This window comes from Orcinus orca, chromosome 11, assembly GCF_937001465.1.
Source record: "Orcinus orca chromosome 11, mOrcOrc1.1, whole genome shotgun sequence".
Taxonomy (NCBI): domain Eukaryota; kingdom Metazoa; phylum Chordata; class Mammalia; order Artiodactyla; family Delphinidae; genus Orcinus; species Orcinus orca.
The window spans coordinates 92,988,301-93,007,621 of record NC_064569.1 but is presented as its reverse complement, the minus strand read 5'-3'; the positions used below and the strand labels follow the sequence as shown (position 1 = coordinate 93,007,621).

Here is a 19,321-nt window from a genome sequence, read left to right as displayed (position 1 = left end):
GCAAGTTTCCTTTTCCCAAGAACAGGGCCCCTGACCACTAGATGGGGGCCCCAGGGGGCTTGCCAAAGCAGTGTCCTCTTCTGTGCGGCCACCATCCTGCCTCAGGGTGCCAGGACTCTGGGGGGTGGGGGGCAGGGTAGGCAGCGGCAGCAGCCCTCTTCCCCACTCTTGGGGGACTCACTGACGGAACCACTTGCAAGAACAGCCACTAGCCGATGCATGTGCTGCATGACACGTTACCCCCGGTGCACACAGGCATGTGCTGCATGACACGCATGCACCCCTCGTGCACACGGGCACCATGCATGTGCTGCACGCTAGCTCAGTGAGCCTTGGCTTCAGGGCTGGAAAGAGCAGATCCTCCTCACCAAAAGGCTGGCGCCCTCTGGAAGGTTCCGGGGAACTGTGGAGGTTGCTGTGGGTGTGTACCTGATAGCGTTTGCAAGCAAGAGTGTGCGCATGTGCATGCATGTGCGTTTTCAGTTATCCCATCCGTTAGATGGGAGTAAATGCCCACTGGCTGGTTCATTCCTGCTGAGCTCTGAAAGCCTCAAGAATTGCTGAACGTGGAGGTGGGAGTCCTGCTTTCTTGACTGGTGTAGAAGGGAAAGCGGGGGTTCCTCAAATACTCGGGCCAGGCAACACCGACCTCCTCCTTCCATGTTCCGAGTCCGACTCCCAGGACCCGCCCCAGCCCCCGGCAGCTGCTTTGGATATAACAGACTAGAGCCAGCACTCCCTGGGGCACCCCCGGCCCCCCACATACCCAGGTGGCCTGGGAGAGGGGACCGTGTGTGGAAGGGAGGGACCTCTCACTTGCTCATCGACAGTTTCTGATCCTGTGCGATCTCCCCCTCCCCAAACATGACAAGTCGTCACCAGGAAGGCGCTCCTAACTCTGCTGAGAACCGTGGGGGCCGACTACCGCTCCCCACTCGTCCAGGGGGTCTCGGCGGAGCAGTGCTCCCCAGCAGCGCGCTCCTTCTCCCTGGAAAGATCTCCGCCCCCACCGATCAACTTCAACAACCTAGGTAGGCAGCTCCCCTCCTCTCTACCTGGCTCCCAGGCCCTTAGGTCAGAGCAGTCCCTGTGGGAAGGAAACGGGGCCGCATGGGAGAAGTTGTTGAAGGAAGCAAAGGAGGGTGGGCAGCACTTGTCAGCCTCGGGTGCAGCCAGCAACCCGTAGCGCCCAGAGGCTGCTGGGGTCCCTGGCTGATGGCCCGCGGTCCATTTCCCCCAGAGGGTACCCTGGACACCCATGAGGTGGGGACTTTCTTGGCCTCTCTGTGTCCTGGGAGCTCGGGTGGGCAGTGAGGAGTGCTGGTGGTGGCTCAGAGCCCTCGGCCCTCTGGCTGTGACCGGGAGCATTTCGGCCACGGTGCTGAATCTCTGTCAGATCTCTGTGTGCTCCTCTTCCGGCCCCTTTGGTGACCTACTGGCCAGGCAACCAGGATCTGCCCCATGCATCCTTGGTGTCCGTGGAGACAGCCCCTGAGGAGGCGGAGACCTTCTCTGGGCTTCTGTGGGCTGGCCCACCCAGGGCCCCGGATTGTTTGGGAGTGGGCTTCCCCGAACAGGGCAGTCAGAGACCGATCCTTGGCACGCTGGCGCTTTTTTTTTTTAACTCTTGGCGAATCAGACGCCAGCATCTTCAGCCAGGATACCCCGGCCAGCCCTGGAGCTCAGGACGGGCAGAGCTGGCAGCCACAGTTAGTCCTTCTGGCTCCGCCTCTCTCCTCCCCCTGCCCCTCCCCACCCAGGACCTGCCCCCCATCGTTATCTCTCGATTTTACAGGCAATCAGCCACCTAAGCCAGGCTGGATGGTGGGCCTGGGGCGCGGCGTCAGATGGGTAATGCCCTGGGCCTAGAGGGGCCGCAGAGCCCGCGGTGCCCCAGGTTAGCTGCGGCTCTAGTCCCCACTGCTCCTTTCTCTCAGCTGCACGTCCCTCTCCCTGGTGCTCTGTCCACGCCTCTCGTGGCCAGTCTCCCACTTACCTTGTCCCCTCTGGCCACTTGCCCTGGTGAGGGGGGAGACACACTGCCTGCCAGCCTGCCGTCCTGCTTTGCTGCTTCTAGACTCCATGCACAGCTGTGGGAAGGGCCCGTCAGAATCGGGATGACGTGACACTGCTGGGCCAGGCGACCTGGGGCCGGGCTGCTTGTCCGGAGGGCAGCTAATCCATTTGGTGGGCGTGGGATGGGCCTTGGGCACGGGGGCAAACGTGGATGCTACGGGTGGGTGCATCCGATCTGAGGCCGCTGAGGAAGTTTCCAGACCTGGGATCAGGGCAAGAGGCATCTGGAAGATGGTCGGGATATCTCCATTCCTTCATGGAGTTAAACCCCGAGGAGTGTCCTAACTCTGCCCTTTTGGCTAAATGACCTTGGACGAGCTGTATAACCTCTTTGAGTCTCATCTGTAAATTGGGGGCCATGATTCTGTGACGGTGGCTGTCAGCAGCACCGGCTCCTGTGCAGGAAGAAATGCTTTGTGAACTGCACACACAGGGCACGTGGGGGGCGCTTGTGCTTCGGGGCTTTGCGAGGAAGACACAGGAAATCGGGAGCTGGCCAGGCAGGGTGGGGCGCCATTCCCAGAGCAGCGGGCTCCCCTCTGCATTCCAGCCCATCGCTCCCTGAGGGGCCTGTGGCCTCTGGCCCTGCTGTATCCTGGGATGAAGAGCCCTTCCAGGGGGTGGGAGGTGGATGCTCCTGCTAGGGACAGTGGGGTAAGGGCACAGCTCCAGATTTGCCCTCAGGACCCATGGGGGGGCGGGGAGCGGCACGTGCCTGGCCCCAGCCCCCCCTGCCCTGTGCCTCACAGAACTGCAGGACCTCATGCACATCTCCCGGGCCCGGAAGCCGGCCTTCATCCTGAGCTCCGTGAGGGACGAGAAGCGGACGTAAGTGTCGGGGGCAGGCTCATGGGCAGCGCCTCTGCCGGGTGCCATGCAGCAGGTGTGGGACTTTTTCTAGTCTGTCTCTGGCTCTGCAGGGTAGCTCGCACTCTCTGTAGTTCACAGCAAAGAGACTGAGTCTTTAGGGAGGCTGGGCCTGCTTCTCCGTCAATCACTGTGCCGGTTCCGGGCCACACAGTGGAGCTGGCTGCGGCCCTGTCCCTTCTCTCTCCGACCCTGTCATGGACTGTCGGGGGAGATGGCCCCGCTCTCCTCTGGAGGGAGCCCCCAGCTGCCCTGATGCTGACCCTGCCTCCCTCCAAGAGCTAGTGGGTGGGTTGGTTCCCCAAGTATCTGCCGTATACCCAGGCCCATTCTAGGAGGCAGGCTGGGGTGATGGGCACAAAGGGAAGAAACCCAAGCCCTGTCCTTGAGGACAGTCCCTGGTGACAGTGGTTGTCAGAATCAGTGCCCACCAGCTCGGCGAGTTACCAGGACAAACGTGTTTCCTGTCAGCTGTGCTCTCTCCACCCTTCCTTGTAATGCTGGAGGTGGTTTATCAGTTCTCTGTTTTTTACTATCCTGTGTGCCTAACAGCCTTCCTAGGGAGGCATTAGTAACCTTGTTTTGCAAATGCAGAACTTGAGGTTAAGTGACTTGTTTAAGGTCAGAGCAGACTCAACCCAGGGCTTCCGAGTCCATGCCCTTTCTGCTCCTGCAGGCTCTCTCCTGGCTGCACCCCTAGTGCCCTCCCCTGCAGGGAAAGCTCTCTTCTCCCAGAAGCAGCTCCCAGGACCAGGCAGCCGCATCGGTGGCTGGGCCTCTCCTCGTCAGAAGGCTCGGCCTCCCCTTGCTGTAGCCCACTCATTTCCTCGGCCACCCTGTGCCATGTGCCCTGAGGGTGCACCTGCCCTATTGGCCATCTCCCCCTTCCCTCCCACTGCGCCCCCCCTCCCACACACACCCCTGCGCAGGGGCCGAGGACTGACAGGTCCCCACCAGTAAGAGGAAGGAGGCGGCAGATTCTCCAGCAGGGCTGGGGAGTCTGCACAGCCTGAGCGCCCTCCCTAGAGGTGGGGCTGAGACAAGAGTCAGGATACCCCTGTGAGGACCTCCCCACGCAGGTGTGTGAGGACCTCCCCACGCAGGTCTCTGAGCCACACAGCTCAGCCCTGCTCCCTCCATTGCCAGCCCCACATCTTCAGAAAGGTCTCTTGCCTCTTTGCTCCAGCCTCCCTGGCCAGGGGCCCTGCAGGCCTCCGGCGACAGCACTGCCTCCTCTGACACGCTCTGGGCTTGCTGCAGGGCTGGGCAGCTTGTCCAGGAAAAGATGAGGGACCCCGCAGGCGGGCGGCGCAGGCTCCTTCATCTACCAGCTGTGTGTCCGTGGGACGCCTCCCACCCGCAGAGCCGGGCCTTGCCCTCATGGGGGGAAGAAAGGCAGCAAACAAGTGACCAAAAGCAATTGTGGATGGAAGCGAGAAGGGCTCTGCACCACAGAAGTGGGCGGGGCAGGGGCGGGCTGAGCGGGAGCGTCCCGATGGCATCGGGCAGGCTTCTCGGGCAGGCTTCTCTCAGTGGTGACATTTAAGCTGGGATAGAAAGAAGAGGAGGAGACCGGAAGGAAGGTTCCAGGTCTGAGCACAGACGATAGAGGCCTTCTTCCCCAGGGCAGGGGCTGGGCGTGGCAGGCCGTAGGGAGACGGGTCAGGATGTGTTGGAGAGTGTGTGACCCGGGAGTCCACAGACCCCGGTCCAGATCCACCTGTGTGACTCCGAGCTTCGTGTCCTCACAGATATGCACAGGGTGACAGGGAGTATCCACCTGGAAGGGGTTTGGAGCATTTAAGTGAGTTCATGCTGGTGGAAGCTCCTTATGGCTCCTGACGCACAGACGGTCCTTCCCCCGTGCTGCTCCCACCCGGCTGGAGGGGCCTGACCTTCTTGGACGCCTATTCCTTTTGGCCGCGGGAGAGCAGCCCTTCCCCCAGCCTTGTTTAATTCAGACGTTTATCAGGCACCTGCTTCGGGTCAGGTCTGGGACTGGGGATCTGGATCTGACCAAAACCAAGTGGCCTTGGGGAGCACCTGTTCAAAGTGTGGGAGACAGACCCAGGCGTCTGCCGAGGTGGCACATGGCCAGGGAAGTCTTCCCTGCCCCCTGCTGCCCTCACCTTCCTGTGTCTGTCTCTCTATTGCACCTTTCGCCTCCTGAAGTCCTGTGTTTATTCCTGTACGGACTTCGCTACCGCCTCCCCAAAGCCCCAGTAGCACACGAGCTCTGCAGGGCTTGGTCTCCACGCGCTCAAGCGGCTACCACGGCGCAGGTGCTCAGGGACACGGCACGCAAAGTGCCGGCTGTAATGGGACCCTCTTCTCTCCCACTGCTGTCCCCACCACAGCCGCGACCACCTGCTCTGCCTGGACGGAGGGGGCGTGAAAGGCCTCGTCATCATCCAGCTCCTCATTGCCATTGAGAAGGCCTCGGGCATCGCCACCAAGGACCTCTTCGACTGGGTGGCGGGGACCAGCACGGGGGGCATCCTGGCCCTGGCCATCCTGCACGGTGAGGGCAACCCCTGGGCTGCTGAGGCAGGACGGGTTGGGGCTGAGACCTGCCCTCAAATGGGGCTGAGTTTGTTCTCCGAGCTTTGCGGAGAACGTCATGGGGGAGGGGAGGGCCCACAGGCCCTTCGGGGGGTGGCTGGGGTGTTGGGGTCCGAGGCTGGAAGGAGGAAGGGCTGGGGGGTGGGCTAGGGTGATGCCCACCCAGCGACAGAGGACAGAACTGGTTTCACTCTCAGCGTTGGGAGCATTTTTATACCTGTTGCCATGCCCCTGCAAGGCAGACACAGAAGGGCCTCAGAACTGCTGGAAATGAGGAAAAGCATTCTGAGGGTGGGTGGAGTTGGTGGCCTCAGGAATGAGGAATGTGACTTGGAGGGGTCACAAATGCCAGGGCCCTAGTCTGCACACTTCATTTTACCCACACAGGGTAATGGAGGCCTTGGGGGGAGAGGTGACCCAAAGTCACACGGCCCACTGGAGGGCTTGCTGGGGCTAGGAGTCCCAAGGACGCCCATCCCAGCACTCCCCAGCGACACAGAAAACCCACGCAGTTCGCTGTCACTACAACCTCCCAGAGGTGACGGGGCATTTTGCTTACTGGACAGACTGCCGGTTAGGCCTTGTCTCGGCTCGAGCAGTGTCTCCTTTATGGAGCTGTCTGGGCTGCGTGATGCTGCGTGTGGGGGGCCCCCTCCGACCGAGCTACCGCCCGGCGGGAATTGTCTCAGCATCCCTGACTGGGGATCCCTGCCTGGGTTGGGTTCCATGCCCTCCAACTCGTCCTGCAGATCTGAAGGCACCAGGAGAGGACCCTCCCCCTCCAGGACATCAAGGCCTTCGGGCCAGGCCTGTGCTGGGTGCTAGGTGTGCAGGGCTGAGTCAGGTGCACGCCCCACCTCAAGGAGCCCCGGGTCCCATGGGGGAGGCGTAGGCACCCGGGTGTTCCCAGTGTGAGGAGGCCATGGCCCGGCACCCAGGGTGTGCGTGGGAGGGACATGGGGCACAGCCAGCCCAGGAGGTGACCTAGAGCAGCGTCCCGTGGGGCCCTGGGAGGAGGAGGATTATGTCGGCAAAGCTGCTGGGACTTCTGTCCCCTGGCCTCTGGGGCCCCGTGTCCCCTCTCTGGTCTTCCCTGAGAGAAGGGCCAGCTCAGGGCTGGCTTCCGCCCGGCTGGGCATGAGATCTGGGCGTGGAGCAGAGTGGGCGGAGGTTCTAGTTTCTCCTCCAGAAAGGGTCACTTCCTTCTTCAGGGGACATTTATCCCCCATGCAGGGTCTTCAGGTGCCCGGGGGCTATGGAAGGGATCTGAGAAGCCCTCCCCTCCGCAGCCCCCCGCTTGCACACCCCTGGGCCACCTGAGGCGTGCTGGGCAGCTTCTCCATACTGTGAGGTGCAACCTGCCCCTGGGAAGCTGTCTGTTCTCGCGGGACAGGGCTGGTCTTTCTACTCCACGGCAAATGGGGTGGATCTAGATTTATAAGCTTTTACACGTTCAGGACCCCTTCTTTAAAGAAAACATACAAATTACGAGTACAAGGTTAAGTGCCGAGCCTTGGAGCTGCTGAAGGGGGTTTCTGCCTGTGGGGAAGTTGCGAGGATGGTCCCAGGAGCCCCAGCTTGGTTGGTGCTTTGGTAAATCTGCCCCCGCACCCCGCTGGTTCCTGTGCTCAGGCCCCCTGTCAGGGCAGCCCTCGCATCTCTCCCCACCTCCGACCCCCTTGTTCCTAGGCAAGTCCATGGCCTACATGCGTGGTGTGTACTTTCGCATGAAGGATGAGGTGTTCCAGGGCTCTCGGCCCTACGAGTCAGGGCCCCTGGAGGAGTTCCTGAAGCGGGAGTTTGGAGAGCACACCAAGATGACGGATGTCAAGAAACCCAAGTAAGCCTCCTCCCCCTCCTTTTCGGGAGCACAGAGGCTTTGGCCCCAGCCATGCACCCCGTCGGCTCTTCCTTGGAGCAGAGGACTCCCTGCCCTGGTGTGATGAAAGCTGAATGGGGGGTGGGGGGGCGGCTGGGGAACACAGGTGCAGAACACCCTCAACCCATGTCTGATGTTTTTCCACCCAGACAGCAAGCACATCCCTGGGTCAAAGGGGGTTGGTTCTCGTCCCTCACACACACACTTGCTGAGCACAGCTCTGCCCCCGGCACTGCCTGTGTGTGTGTGTGATGGGGTGATGCAACCATCAGGTGGGAAGGCTTACGATCTGGTTAGGAGATAAGTGACCTAAAAAAATGGCAGCCACGCAAGACAGCATGTGCTTATTAAGAGGTCCCAGAAGAACCTTCAGCACCACCACTTCTTTGTAGTATTTATTGCCCATCCTGGAATTACATTATTGTCTGCCTAATGCCTGGCTCGCCTGCCAGACTGTGAGCTCCGTGAAGCAGGAACGTGACTGCCTTGTTTTTCTGTTGCCCCGGCATCTAGCACAGTGCCTGCCCCAGAGCAGACCCCTGAAAAGTGTTCAGCAACTGACTATCCGTGGAAGCAAGGGGGAGAAAGGACTGAGAACAAGGTGGTCAGGGAGGGCTTCCTGGAGGAAGTGAGGTGTAAGCGAGCCCTGGAGAGTTGGGAGGATTTCTTTTCATAGTAAAGCTTTTTTTTTTTTCCATTTAATAATAACACATAGTCTTTTAAGAAAATTTGGAAGTTTTGGAAAGTAAAAAGAAGAGGAAAATATCCATGATTTATTAACCAAAAGTGAATGTTTGAAAAACATTTTTTGTATATTTTATCCTAGACATTTTTTTTCTTTTCTATGGTGAAATAGAACATACATTTAGAAAAGGACATTAAACAGTTCCATGAATAATTCTAAAGCAGACACCCAGATATGACCACGAGCCAAGTCCAAAAGCCCCTTGAGTGTGTGCCGGCCCCCATCATAGTCCTGCTTCCCTCCACCTCCCACGGAGGTAACCATTCTCCTGTGACCCGGATTTCCTGGACTTTCTGTCTAGTTTCGGCACCTGAATGCAGCCCTGAGCACGGTTCCGGTCCTGCCTGTCTCTGGGCTTGGACGGAATCCTTCTGTGTGTTATCCTTCCTTCTGTCAATGCCGCATTAGTCAGCATGGTCCCTACTGTTGGGTGAAGCTGTACTTCATTCATTCTCACGGCTCATATGACTATTGCCCCCACGGCTTATGTCTCCAGATACCTTCAACGGGCACTTGGGTCGTTCCATTTGGGCCTCTTGAGTCTGCAGTGGACATCTTGGGACTTATCAGAAGACCCCGTGGGGCACATGCCTAGGAGTAGAGCTGCCAAGTCTGCTTGGCCTCAACCCTTAGATTCTGCCCAGCTGTTTTCCAAAGTGGTGGTTTCTGTTTCCACTCCCATTAGCAATGTTTGAGAGTTCCTGGCACTCTGCATTCTTGCTAACGTTGGTTATTGTCAAACCAATTTAGCTTTATAACGTTTTTGTCTTTATAAATCTGGGGTGAAAGATACTGTCTCTGTTGATTGCAATTTTCATCTTCCTGATTACTAGTGAGGTTGAACACCTTTTCATATGTTTAGAGACCATCTGCATTTCCTCTTTTATAAAGTTCCTATTCAAGTGTTTTACCCATTTTGGGCACAATTGGGTTGTGTGTTGGGGGTTATGAGGCTTCTTAATTCTCTTTTTTATATTTTGAAAACTAGTCCTTTGATGGATTTCTTCTCCCACTCTAGACTTGTCTTCACTCTCCTTACGGTGTTTTGTTGATGAGCAGATGTTCTTTTTTTTTTTCTTTTTTCCGGTACACGGGCCTCTCACTGCTGTGGCCTCTTCCGTTGCGAAGCACAGGTTCCCGGACCGGGGCACGAACCCACGTCCCCTGCATCGGCAGGCGGACTCTCAACCACTGCGCCACCAGGGAAGCCCGAGCAGATGTTCTTAATGCAGCAGAATTTAGAAATGTTTTCCTTATTATGATTTGTGCTTCCTTAACTGGAGGCACGGAGCTGCCTTCCTGGGTCTCAGGTCGGGAAGCTCCCTCCATCTGCCTATCACGTTTAGGTCTTTTATCAACCTGGAGTTGATTTTTGTATCAGGAGAAATCCAATTTCCTGTTTTCCCCATGAATAACCAGTTTCCCCAGCCTCATCTGTGAAAAGTCTGTCTTTCCCTCCACATTGCAGGCCTTGCTTCCTAGTGGGTCCAGGGTCCTTCTTGGGTCTGTTTTTGACCACGGAGCCCTTATTCTGCAGTGTTTATAACAAGTTTATAGCAGGGCTTCCCACCTTGTCCTTCTTCAGAACTATTGTTGGAGGCCCTTTAGGGAAGTAGTTAAGAGCATGTACCCTGAAGTTTCCTTTTCTCGAAAATGGGAATAATATACTGCCTGCTTCCTGGGGCTTACACGAGAAGTAAAAAAGTTGTGTTTATACAGCACGTAAAAAGCACCTAGCACGTAGAAGTGCCGTATAAGATGTGGGTTACTTGTTGCTATTTGCGCTTCCATAGAGATTGTAGAATCAGACTGTCAGATTCTACAGAAAAGCAAATCCTGTTGGGATTTTGATTGTGATTATATTGAATCTGTATGCTTTATATTTTTCTTATTGAAGTATACTTGATTTACAATATTGTGTTTCTGGTGTACAGCAAAGTGATTCAGTTATACACACACACATGTATTCTTTTTCATATTCTTTTCCATTACGGTTTATTATAGGATATTGAATATAGTTCCTTGTGCTCTACAGTAGGACCTTGTTGTTTATCTATTATATATATAGGAGTTTTTTGTGAGCTTATTTAGGGGAGAATTGACATCTTAAAACACCAAGTCTTCCAATTAGGGAACATAGCAAAACATTCCATTTGTTGAAAGTTTGTCAGTACAGTTTTATAATTTTATCTATAGCAGTCTTACACACCTGTTACTTTTATTCTTTTTTTTTTTTTTTTTTTGCTGTACACGGGCCTCTCACTGCTGTGGCCTCTCCCGTTGCGGAGCACAGGCTCCGGACGCGCAGGCTCAGTGGCCATGGCTCACGGGCCCAGCCACTCCGCGGCATGTGGGATCTTCCCGGACCGGGGCACGAACCCGTGTCCCCTGCATCGGCAGGTGGACTCTCAACCACTGCGCCACCAGGGAAGCCCTCTCAGAATACTTTTTGCCTTGACTTTGTCTGATACTAATATAGTTATCCTAGCCTTCATTGGTTATATCTGCATGTGGTGTGTCTGTGCTCGTGCTTTAATTCAGCCTTCTTGATCCCTATGTTTTACACGTCTCTCTTGTAAATAGCCTATAGTTGGACTTGTTCTTTATCTGATCTGTGCATTTAGTGTATTTATAGATTTTTATTGCATAGTAATATATTTAAGTTATTTAATTAGTTAAGTCTGTTTTAGCTGATTGGTTTGGCTATCAGAGCCTTCCTATAGTTAATCTAATAGTTTATGTGGCTGGTCCATTTATACTTACATAATTACTCATATTTGGGGGACGACATATGCGATCCTATTTTGTTCCGTGTTTCTTGCCTTCTTTGGGATTTACTGAATAGTTTTAATCATTACAGTCCACCCCCAACCCAATAGTTTGAAATTTATGCACTCATTTCTGTTGTCTTTTTTTTTAGTGCATATTATAGAAGTCTAAATTTAACTGATACCATTATCCCCCCTCAGATAATCAAGGATTTTTTTTTTAAAGAAAATTGCAGAAGAATTTGGACGGCACAAATCATTCTTTTTATTTTTTGAATTTTATTTTATTTATTTTTTATACTGCAGGTTCTTATTAGTTATCCATTTTATACATTACATATCTTAGTAGTTATCCATTTTATACATATCAGTGATTGTCAATCCCAATCTCCCAGTTCATCCCACCACCACCACCCACCCCCCGCTTTCCCCCCTTGGTGTACGTACATTTGTTCTCTACATCTGTATCTATATTCTGCTTTGCAAACCAGTTCATCTGTACCATTTTTCTAGATTCCACATATATGCGTTAATATACGTTATTTGTTTTCCTCTTTCTGAGTTACTTCACTTGTATGACAGTCTCTAGGTCCATGCCATCTTACGGGAAAACCCAAACGAACTTTTTGGCCAACCCAATAATTACTTTTCTGAATTTTAAATCTATCTTGTTTTTTTAAAACCTCACAAGATATTGTTTTTTGAAGTTGATGTTTATTTATATTTATCTAGTGGTGAGCTGGGAAACCAGATCTCTAGGGGGATAAAACCCTGGTTTTTAGTGTTTGCCAATTCCCATGGCGTAAACACCCCCACCATGGCTGATTTCAAGCTACCAACAGTTTAACAACCAGCTCATGAGATTTAGCAATAGGTTCTCACAAGCCAGCGTGAGCTGGCTCCAGCTCATGTATGTGTGTATGTGTATGAGTATGCGTATGTGTGTGTGTATGTATACATGTGTATCACTTCTTTGCTTTACAGTCTTTCCTGTGACCACCTTCCTCCTGCCTAAAGTATCTTCTTTTGCCTTTCCCATAGAGATGGTCTGCTGGTAGTGAATTCTCCACTAGCAGAGTTGTTTGAAAATAAGTTTATTTCACTCTCATCATTTGAAACTAGTTGTATTTCACCCTTATCAGTTGAACATTCTTTTATTTCTCTCTTATTCTTGTTGAGTATAGAATTCTAGGCTGGTGATTTTCTTGTAGAACAAGAAAGATATCATTCTATGCCTTTTAGCATCCATTGTTACACTTGCAGTCAATTTCAATTTAACTCTTACTCCTTTGAAAGTAAGTAGTCTTTTTTCCTCTGGCTGCTTTTATTTATGTGTTGGTTTATTTGTTTTTGGTGCTCTACAGCTGCACTAAGATATATCTAGTTATGAATTCCTTCTAATTTATCCTGCATGGGATTTGTTGGCCTTCTTAAATCTTTGGATTCATGTCTTTCTTCAGTTCTGGAAGCCTGAGTCATTATCGGTTCAACCTGGCCTCTGCCTGATTTTCTCTTGCCTCTCCTTCTGGAACTCCAGTTGAAAATGTTAGAGCTTTTCTGTCTTTCATGTCTTTTAACTTCTCCGGTATATTCTTTCATTTTATCTCTCTGCGTTGCATTCTGGATAATTTGTTCTTACCTATTTTCCAATTCACTAATTCTCTCTTTAACTTTATCTGATTTTCCATTTAACCTATTCATTGAGTTTTTATTTATTTATTTATTTAAATTTCTAGAAGTACTCTTTGTTTTTTCTTCAGATCTTCTAGGTCATTACTTATAATTTTCTATTCCCTGAAAATATTATCAAGCTTGTGTTTGATGTCTTTCAACATTGTAAGCATAGGTGGGGTTTTTTTATATATAATTTTATTTTATTTATTTATTTTTGGCTGCATTGGGTCTTCATTGCTGCACGTGGGCGTTCTCTAGTTGCTGCGAGCGGGGGCTACTCTTCATTGCAGTGCATGGGCTTCTCATTGCGGTGGCTTCTCTTGTTGTGGAGCATGGGCTCTAGGCACACAGGCTTCAGTAGTTGTGGCACGCGGGCTCAGTAGCTGTGGTTCGCAGGCTCTAGAGCGCAGGCTCAGTAGTTGTGGTGCATGGGCTTAATTGCTCCACAGCATGTGGGATCTTCCTGGACCAGGGCTCAAACCCGTGTCCCCTGCATTGGCAGGCGGATTCTTAACCACTGTGCCACCAGGGAAGTCCCAAGCATAGCTGTTTTACAGTCTTTGTTTGAGGATTCAAATAACTGCTGTCTATGTAGGTATGTGTTGTTTATGCTTATTTTTATTCATGGTGTTTTATTTCTTGACGTCCCCCCCCCCACCTTTTTTGGAACTGTGTAGTATTCCTTAGTGTTGAGAAATATGTGCAGATTCTGTGAAGCCTAGAGTGAGGGTATCTTCTCCAGAGTGTCTTATGTTGTATCCTCCAGGTACCCATGTACAGTAGCATCTAGGGTCACTGTAACTAAATTCTTGGCATGAAGGTTTTGGAACTTCCCCCCAGGTGATGAGAATTTAGACTACAGATCTGCAGGAGGGTTAGTTTGTGGTTATACATTTTCAGGGATTTTTTTTTTCTCCTTTCTTTGTTTAATGCCAGCCAACTTTACTCACAGCCTCCAGGCGTGGGAAAGGGGCAGGTTTATTTCTGGTTTAACCCTTATCCAAGAGGGTAGCCCTTTGGGATTACAATCTAATGTGGGGAGGGTCTCCCATTAGATCCCTAACCTTCAGTGAACCCTGGGCTTTGACTTCTGTCCCTCTGGTCCCATGAGGCCATCAGCATGGAAGTTCAAATTGATAGTTTGGTGTCTGCCTTCAGGTCAGAGATGAGTCTGTGCTCCATTTACCTCTGTGAGTTCTTGCTTATCCTCAGAGTTTACCCTCATCTTTCCTTTCTATCTTATCAGATCTTCTGTGCTTTTTTTTTTGAATTTTATTTAATTTATTTTTTTATACAGCACGTTCTTATTAGTCATCAATTTTATACACATCAGTGTATACATGTCAATCCCAATCACCCAATCTTCTGTGCTTTTTAAAAAATTTTTTTTTGCGGTACACGGGCCTCTCACTGCTGTGGCCTCTCCCGTTGCGGAGCACTGGCTCCGGACGCGCAGGCTCAGCGGCCATGGCTCACGGGCACAGCCGCTCCGCAGCATGTGGGATCTTCCCGGACCGGGGCACGAACCCGCGTCCCCTGCATCGGCAGGCAGACTCTCAACCACCTCACCACCAGGGAAGCCCCTTCTGTGCTTTGAAGATAAAAAAAAAATTTTTTTCCAGCCTTTAATTTTTTGTTCATTGAGAGGTATGTTCAAATAACCTTTCCACAAGATTCTTAGAGGTGGAAAACTAATCTTTTTTTCCCATGCGTAGTTTTTGTTCCCTTTTCTTTATATTTTTCATTGTAACAAACACCTTTCTGTGTTAGTCTCAACTCCTTGCTAGTGTAATTTGAAATGGCTGCAAAACATTCCATTGTTTAGGCACTCCCTCCTATTATTTCCATGTAGAGCATTCACTTTTCACTGTAATAAATTACACTGCATGAATAGCCTTAAACAAAAAGCTTTCATTGTAACCAAGATTATTCCCTTAGGCTGGACTTTCCAAAACGGAATTCCCAGATCAAAGAGCCAGGACAGGTCTTCCCTGGTAGCGTAGTGGTTAAGAATCTGCCTGCCAGTGCAGGGGACACGGGTTCGAGCCCTGGTCCAGGAATATCGCACATGCCGCAGAGCGGCTGGGACTGTGCGCCACAACTACTGAGTCTGTGCTCTAGAGCCCACAAGCCACAACTACTGAACCCGCGTGCCACAACTACTGAAGCCTGCGCGTGCCTAGAGCCCATGCTCCGGAACAAGAGAAGCCACCGCAATGAGAAGCCTGCGCACCTCAACGAAGAGTAGCCCCCACTCGCCGCAAATAGAGAAAGCCCTCATGCAGCAACAAAGACCCAACACAGCCAAAAATAAAGAAAGAAAATAATTTTTTTTAAAAAGAGCCAGGACATTTGTAAAGGTCTGAATACATATTAGTTTCCAAGGGGGCTGTGTCAGTCTACACTCCCCTCGGTATTTAAGGATGTCTGAGTCTCTTGAGACAGTTAGGAGTCTTCTTTAATGGGTTGTAGACTCACATGGTAGAGCACTGATTAGGTATCAGAGATGACATGCTGAAAAGTCTTCCCCGACTCCTGTCCTGGAGCTGCAGCCCCCAAGCAGCCCCCTGTCCCAGAGGCAGCTCACTGTTGCCAGGTTCTGCACATGGGTCCTTCCAGAGTTACCCTCTGACCAAGCAAATAGGTACATAGGGTCTTTGGGGGTTTCTTTTTAAATAAATGGTGGCATATTATACACACTGTCCTGAACCTTGCTTTTTCCACTTAAATATAAATCTTGGCGCTCACCATCCAGCAGTACATGAAGCAATACCTCAGCCGTTCTCCAGCGACACAGACCCCACTGCGCAGAGGAGCCACGGAGCATGAACCGTCCCACTGGTGGACGTTTAGTTGTTTCCAGTCGTTTGATTTAATGCCATTAATAGCCTAGTGTGTGCCTATCTCCCCGCACATGTGGGAGTGTCTTAGGATGGGTTCCCAGAAGTAGGAATGCTGAGTTTAAGAATTAGTGCGTCGGTGGTTTGGACAAAAATTGCCAAAGGTGGATTGTCCAGGGCGGATGGGTCAGTGGCTTCAGTGTCCTGCTGCTTGTTTCTCTCCAGGGTGATGCTGACAGGGACACTGTCCGACCGGCAGCCGGCTGAGCTCCACCTCTTCCGGAATTATGAGGCTCCGGAGTGTGTACGGGAGCCTCGTGTTGGCCAGAACGTTAACCTAAAGCCTCCACCTCAACCCTCAGGTTAAAACCATGTTCGATGCATCTGTGGGAAGCGATTGGCCCGAGAGGCTGCAGGTTGGTGGGTGGGAGTCGCAAGCTTGCTGCCAGGCACCCCCAGCCCACCACCATCCCACCCGTTGCCCTGGTCTTCCCTCCCAAGGGTATCAGCTGAGGGTCGGCAGAGCCAGGGAGCCATCAGGCCTCGGGCAGGCTGCACCCTGCCTTCCACCAGGATGGCGGGGCCAGACAGCATGGCCTGTCGGTCCTGCTTCTGAAGAGTCCCCAGCCTCGCCCTCTTCCCACAGTGCCATGCGCACACATACACACACACACCCTTAGATCCGAAACGCACATCTCTTGTGCCACTGGGCCCCCTCCTCCCCCACCCGCAGAGCAGCTGGTGTGGCGGGCAGCCCGGAGCAGTGGGGCAGCCCCCACCTACTTCCGGCCCAACGGGCGCTTCCTGGATGGCGGGCTGCTGGCCAACAACCCCACGCTGGACGCCATGACGGAGATCCATGAGTACAACCAGGACTTGATCCGCAAGGTGAGAGCCACCTCGGGTTGGAGGGGCTGGAACTGACCGCCCACAGCGGCCTCTCCCGTTTCTGCAAACCTTGACTGTACTCTGGGCTGACTCCTGGGAGAGCAAATGGCTTTTCTTCATGCATTCATTCATTTGTGCACTTAACAGCAATTTTATGTCACACTCGAACCTGCCTGATTGGTGGTGTCTGCCCAAAGCACTGTGCTAAGAGGGATTCTGAGGCCCAATCCGGACTAGGTGGGGAAGGGTGTTATGATCAATTAACAGCATCTGCTGTTTGTGGGGAGGACAGCATGCATACCAGTATGTGCCAGTTTACAGGCCTAGCCACGCTGCCCGGCCTGGAGACACACGCTCGGGGAGCTCACATTCAGGGGAGACAGTCCATAAACAAGGACACATCCATCCGAGTGTTTTAGGTGCTGTGACAGAGAACTGTGCAGGGGCCCAGGAGCATCACCCCTGCTGAGAGACATGAGGGCTCAGAAAGGGCTCACAGAGGAGGGGAGCCCATGCTGAGGCCTTTGGGGATGGGGCAGTGCAGAGTCAGTGATCATGAGGAAGAGAAGCGGCCCTCAGCCCGAGGAGCTTCCTGCAGAGGTGGGCGAGGCCCACTCAGATTAGGAGAAGCAGTGTGGTGTGGGGGCCTCTGGGTCTGGGGCCTGTCTCTGCCCGTGCTTCACTTCAACCACTGCCTAGGGCTGTTGATAGTACCTGCCTGGGGCCTGTCGTGAGGCTTCCGTGGCCTCTTATCTGTGAAGTATTTAGAACAGTGCCTGACCTTGAGTGTGCCGCATCCTTGTTGGCTGTAGTTGTCACTGCGGTCATCACCAAGCCCCTGATGAAACCGCAGGTGGCAGGGAGGCGAGCGCTCTCTAGGGGCCAGATGTGGAAGGGCAGGCTTCCTGGAGGAAGAAGGAATCAGTGAGAGACTGTGGGATGGGGAAGGGTGCTCAAACATCACTCGTCTGAGTGCATGGGGAGCCTGGGTAGGTGGGTTGCCAAGGTCGCCCAGAAGATTGGCAGGAGAACTTGTTCTGAAGCAAAAGAGAGGCAGCACAGGCTGTGCTTCTGCCACAGGAGGCCTGTACTCCTCTTCACAATCCCCCAGGGAGCCTCTCTCTTACCCCTGGGTGCCCCCGATCTGTGGGGCAGGCCTCCTCTCACCTGTCCTGTCCCAACAGGGTCAGGGCAACAAGGTGAAGAAACTCTCCGTTGTCGTCTCCTTGGGGACAGGGAGGTCCCCGCAGGTGCCGGTGACCTGTGTGGACGTCTTCCGTCCCAGCAGCCCCTGGGAACTGGCCAAGACTGTTTTTGGGGCCAAGGAACTGGGCAAGATGGTGGTGGAATGTGTGAGTATGGGCCCCTCCCCAGGCCCACTTCCCTCGGGATCTCAGCCCCAGGATGAGGCTTCCCGTGGGGCCCTGGGTGTCATGGGGATGGCAGGGCTCTGTTGACCCTCCTCAGCCAGCTCGGGGCAGGGGCGTTCCCCTTCCCCTATAGCGTCTCAATGCTGGCAGGGACCTTCGGTGACCACCTCCAGTGGGATTTCCAAGCATTTTTTAGCTGTGGATTTCTTCCTTCAAACACAACCCATGTGGAAGCCCAGAATGTCAGATGGACAAAAGCTAAGGGGGCAGGGAGCTGGAGGCCTGTCCACCCAGCCCCTCCACGCTCACTGACCCTGAACGCTGCCGAGCCACCCGTCAAAGCCACAGACCGTGCCCCTCTGCATGGCTGGGACAGTCACTGCAGCCCAGGAAGGGGGATTTGCCTTAGGTCACTCTGCTGATAGGGGGCTAAGCCAACCTGGAACCTGGGGACCCCAGGCAGGGGCTGTGTGTGTGGTGTGCGCTGGACGCTCACAGAGGCTGCTTCTCACCAGTGCACAGATCCGGACGGGCGGGCCGTGGACCGGGCCCGGGCCTGGTGCGAGATGGTTGGCATCCAGTACTTCAGGTGAGGGCTCTGCTGGCCCCAGTCCCCAGCCTGGACTTTCCCTTTCCCCAAGGAGGTGCTGTGTGTCCCGAGTCCGCCCCAGTCCTAGCCCTTGTCCCCTACCCAGGCCGAGTGTCCTGGGGGTGACCCCTCCTCCTTGATCCGGACAGACTGAGTCCCCAGCTGGGGACAGACATCATGCTGGACGAGGTCAATGACACGGTGCTGGTCAACGCCCTCTGGCAGACTGAGGTCTACGTCTACGAGCACCGGGAGCAGTTCCAGGAGCTCATCCAGCTGCTGCTCTCCCCGTGAGGCCGCTGGGCCCCCAGCTGTCCCCAGGCCCAGCTGGGAGGTGGGGCAGAGCCAGGCCCAGGCGGCTCTGTGTCCACAGCCCCGGCCTAGCGGGGCACGGGGCTTCCTGCGTAAGGCTGGTCCTCAGGCCTCTCTCCCGCTCTGTCCCCGCCTGCTGGCTCTTTGTGTCTTTCCAGCTTAGGAAGCCTCAGGCCTCACTCAGGCTGCTCCCTGACCCCCAAGGTGGCTCAAACACTAAGGCCTCCCAGAGGGCCCCAGGTTCTTCCCGGGCCCCTGGAGCTGCAGAGACCCCTTCTACCCTCTGCCCTCTCCGCTGGGGGTGGAGCCAGAGAAGCGGGCCATCACCACCCCATCGGGAGGGAAAACCTAGGAGTGGGGTGTCCCATTCGACTTTGCCCCTCCGCGCACCCCAGCCGCCCGCCCACGAGCTCTCCTCAGCTCTCAAAGGTCGCTCCTGTGACTTAAGTTATTCTTCCCGACAGAAAGTGGTTTATGACTGGAGAGGGGCTCCAGGGACTGCCCCAAACTGTGAAATAAATGGTTCAATTCTGGTTTGCCTGTGTTGTGTGCACTGTGGTGTGAGTGCCCCCCACCCGCCAGCCCCCCTCAGCCTTGACCTTCAGCCTTGGCTGTCACCTGCCTGTGCCCACGCAGACGGATGGAAGCTCTGGTTCCCAGGCTCCGCGGGCCAGGGACACCTCTCCTCTTTAGGCCTCCCCAAATCAGGGCCTGAGGGTGTGCAGAGGCGGCCGCCAGGCCCACCTGCCCC

The 19,321-nt window shown here is 53.7% G+C and overlaps 1 protein-coding gene across 10 annotated transcripts in view; it reads left to right on the top strand.

Annotated features, from left to right (window-relative positions):
- PLA2G6 (phospholipase A2 group VI) overlaps positions 1-19,106 on the top strand; it is a 52,170-nt gene extending 33,064 nt beyond the window's left edge. For 6 of the 10 annotated variants that reach the window (XM_033405038.2, XM_049694957.1, XM_033405036.2 and 3 more), the window contains 9 exons: positions 873-1,031; positions 2,826-2,904; positions 5,301-5,464; positions 7,195-7,345; positions 15,637-15,773; positions 16,145-16,299; positions 17,484-17,651; positions 18,185-18,258; positions 18,408-19,106. In XM_033405038.2, coding sequence (XP_033260929.1) covers positions 873-1,031; positions 2,826-2,904; positions 5,301-5,464; positions 7,195-7,345; positions 15,637-15,773; positions 16,145-16,299; positions 17,484-17,651; positions 18,185-18,258; positions 18,408-18,552 — 1,232 coding nt within the window. In that variant the 3' untranslated portion in view covers positions 18,553-19,106. Of the gene's footprint in view, positions 1-872; positions 1,032-2,825; positions 2,905-5,300; positions 5,465-7,194; positions 7,346-15,636; positions 15,774-16,144; positions 16,300-17,483; positions 17,652-18,184; positions 18,259-18,364 lie in introns of those variants that run through there. The other 4 variants (XM_049694959.1, XM_049694958.1, XM_012536588.3 and 1 more) reach the window with 3 other exon arrangements.
- The last annotated feature ends 215 nt before the right edge of the window (positions 19,107-19,321 follow it).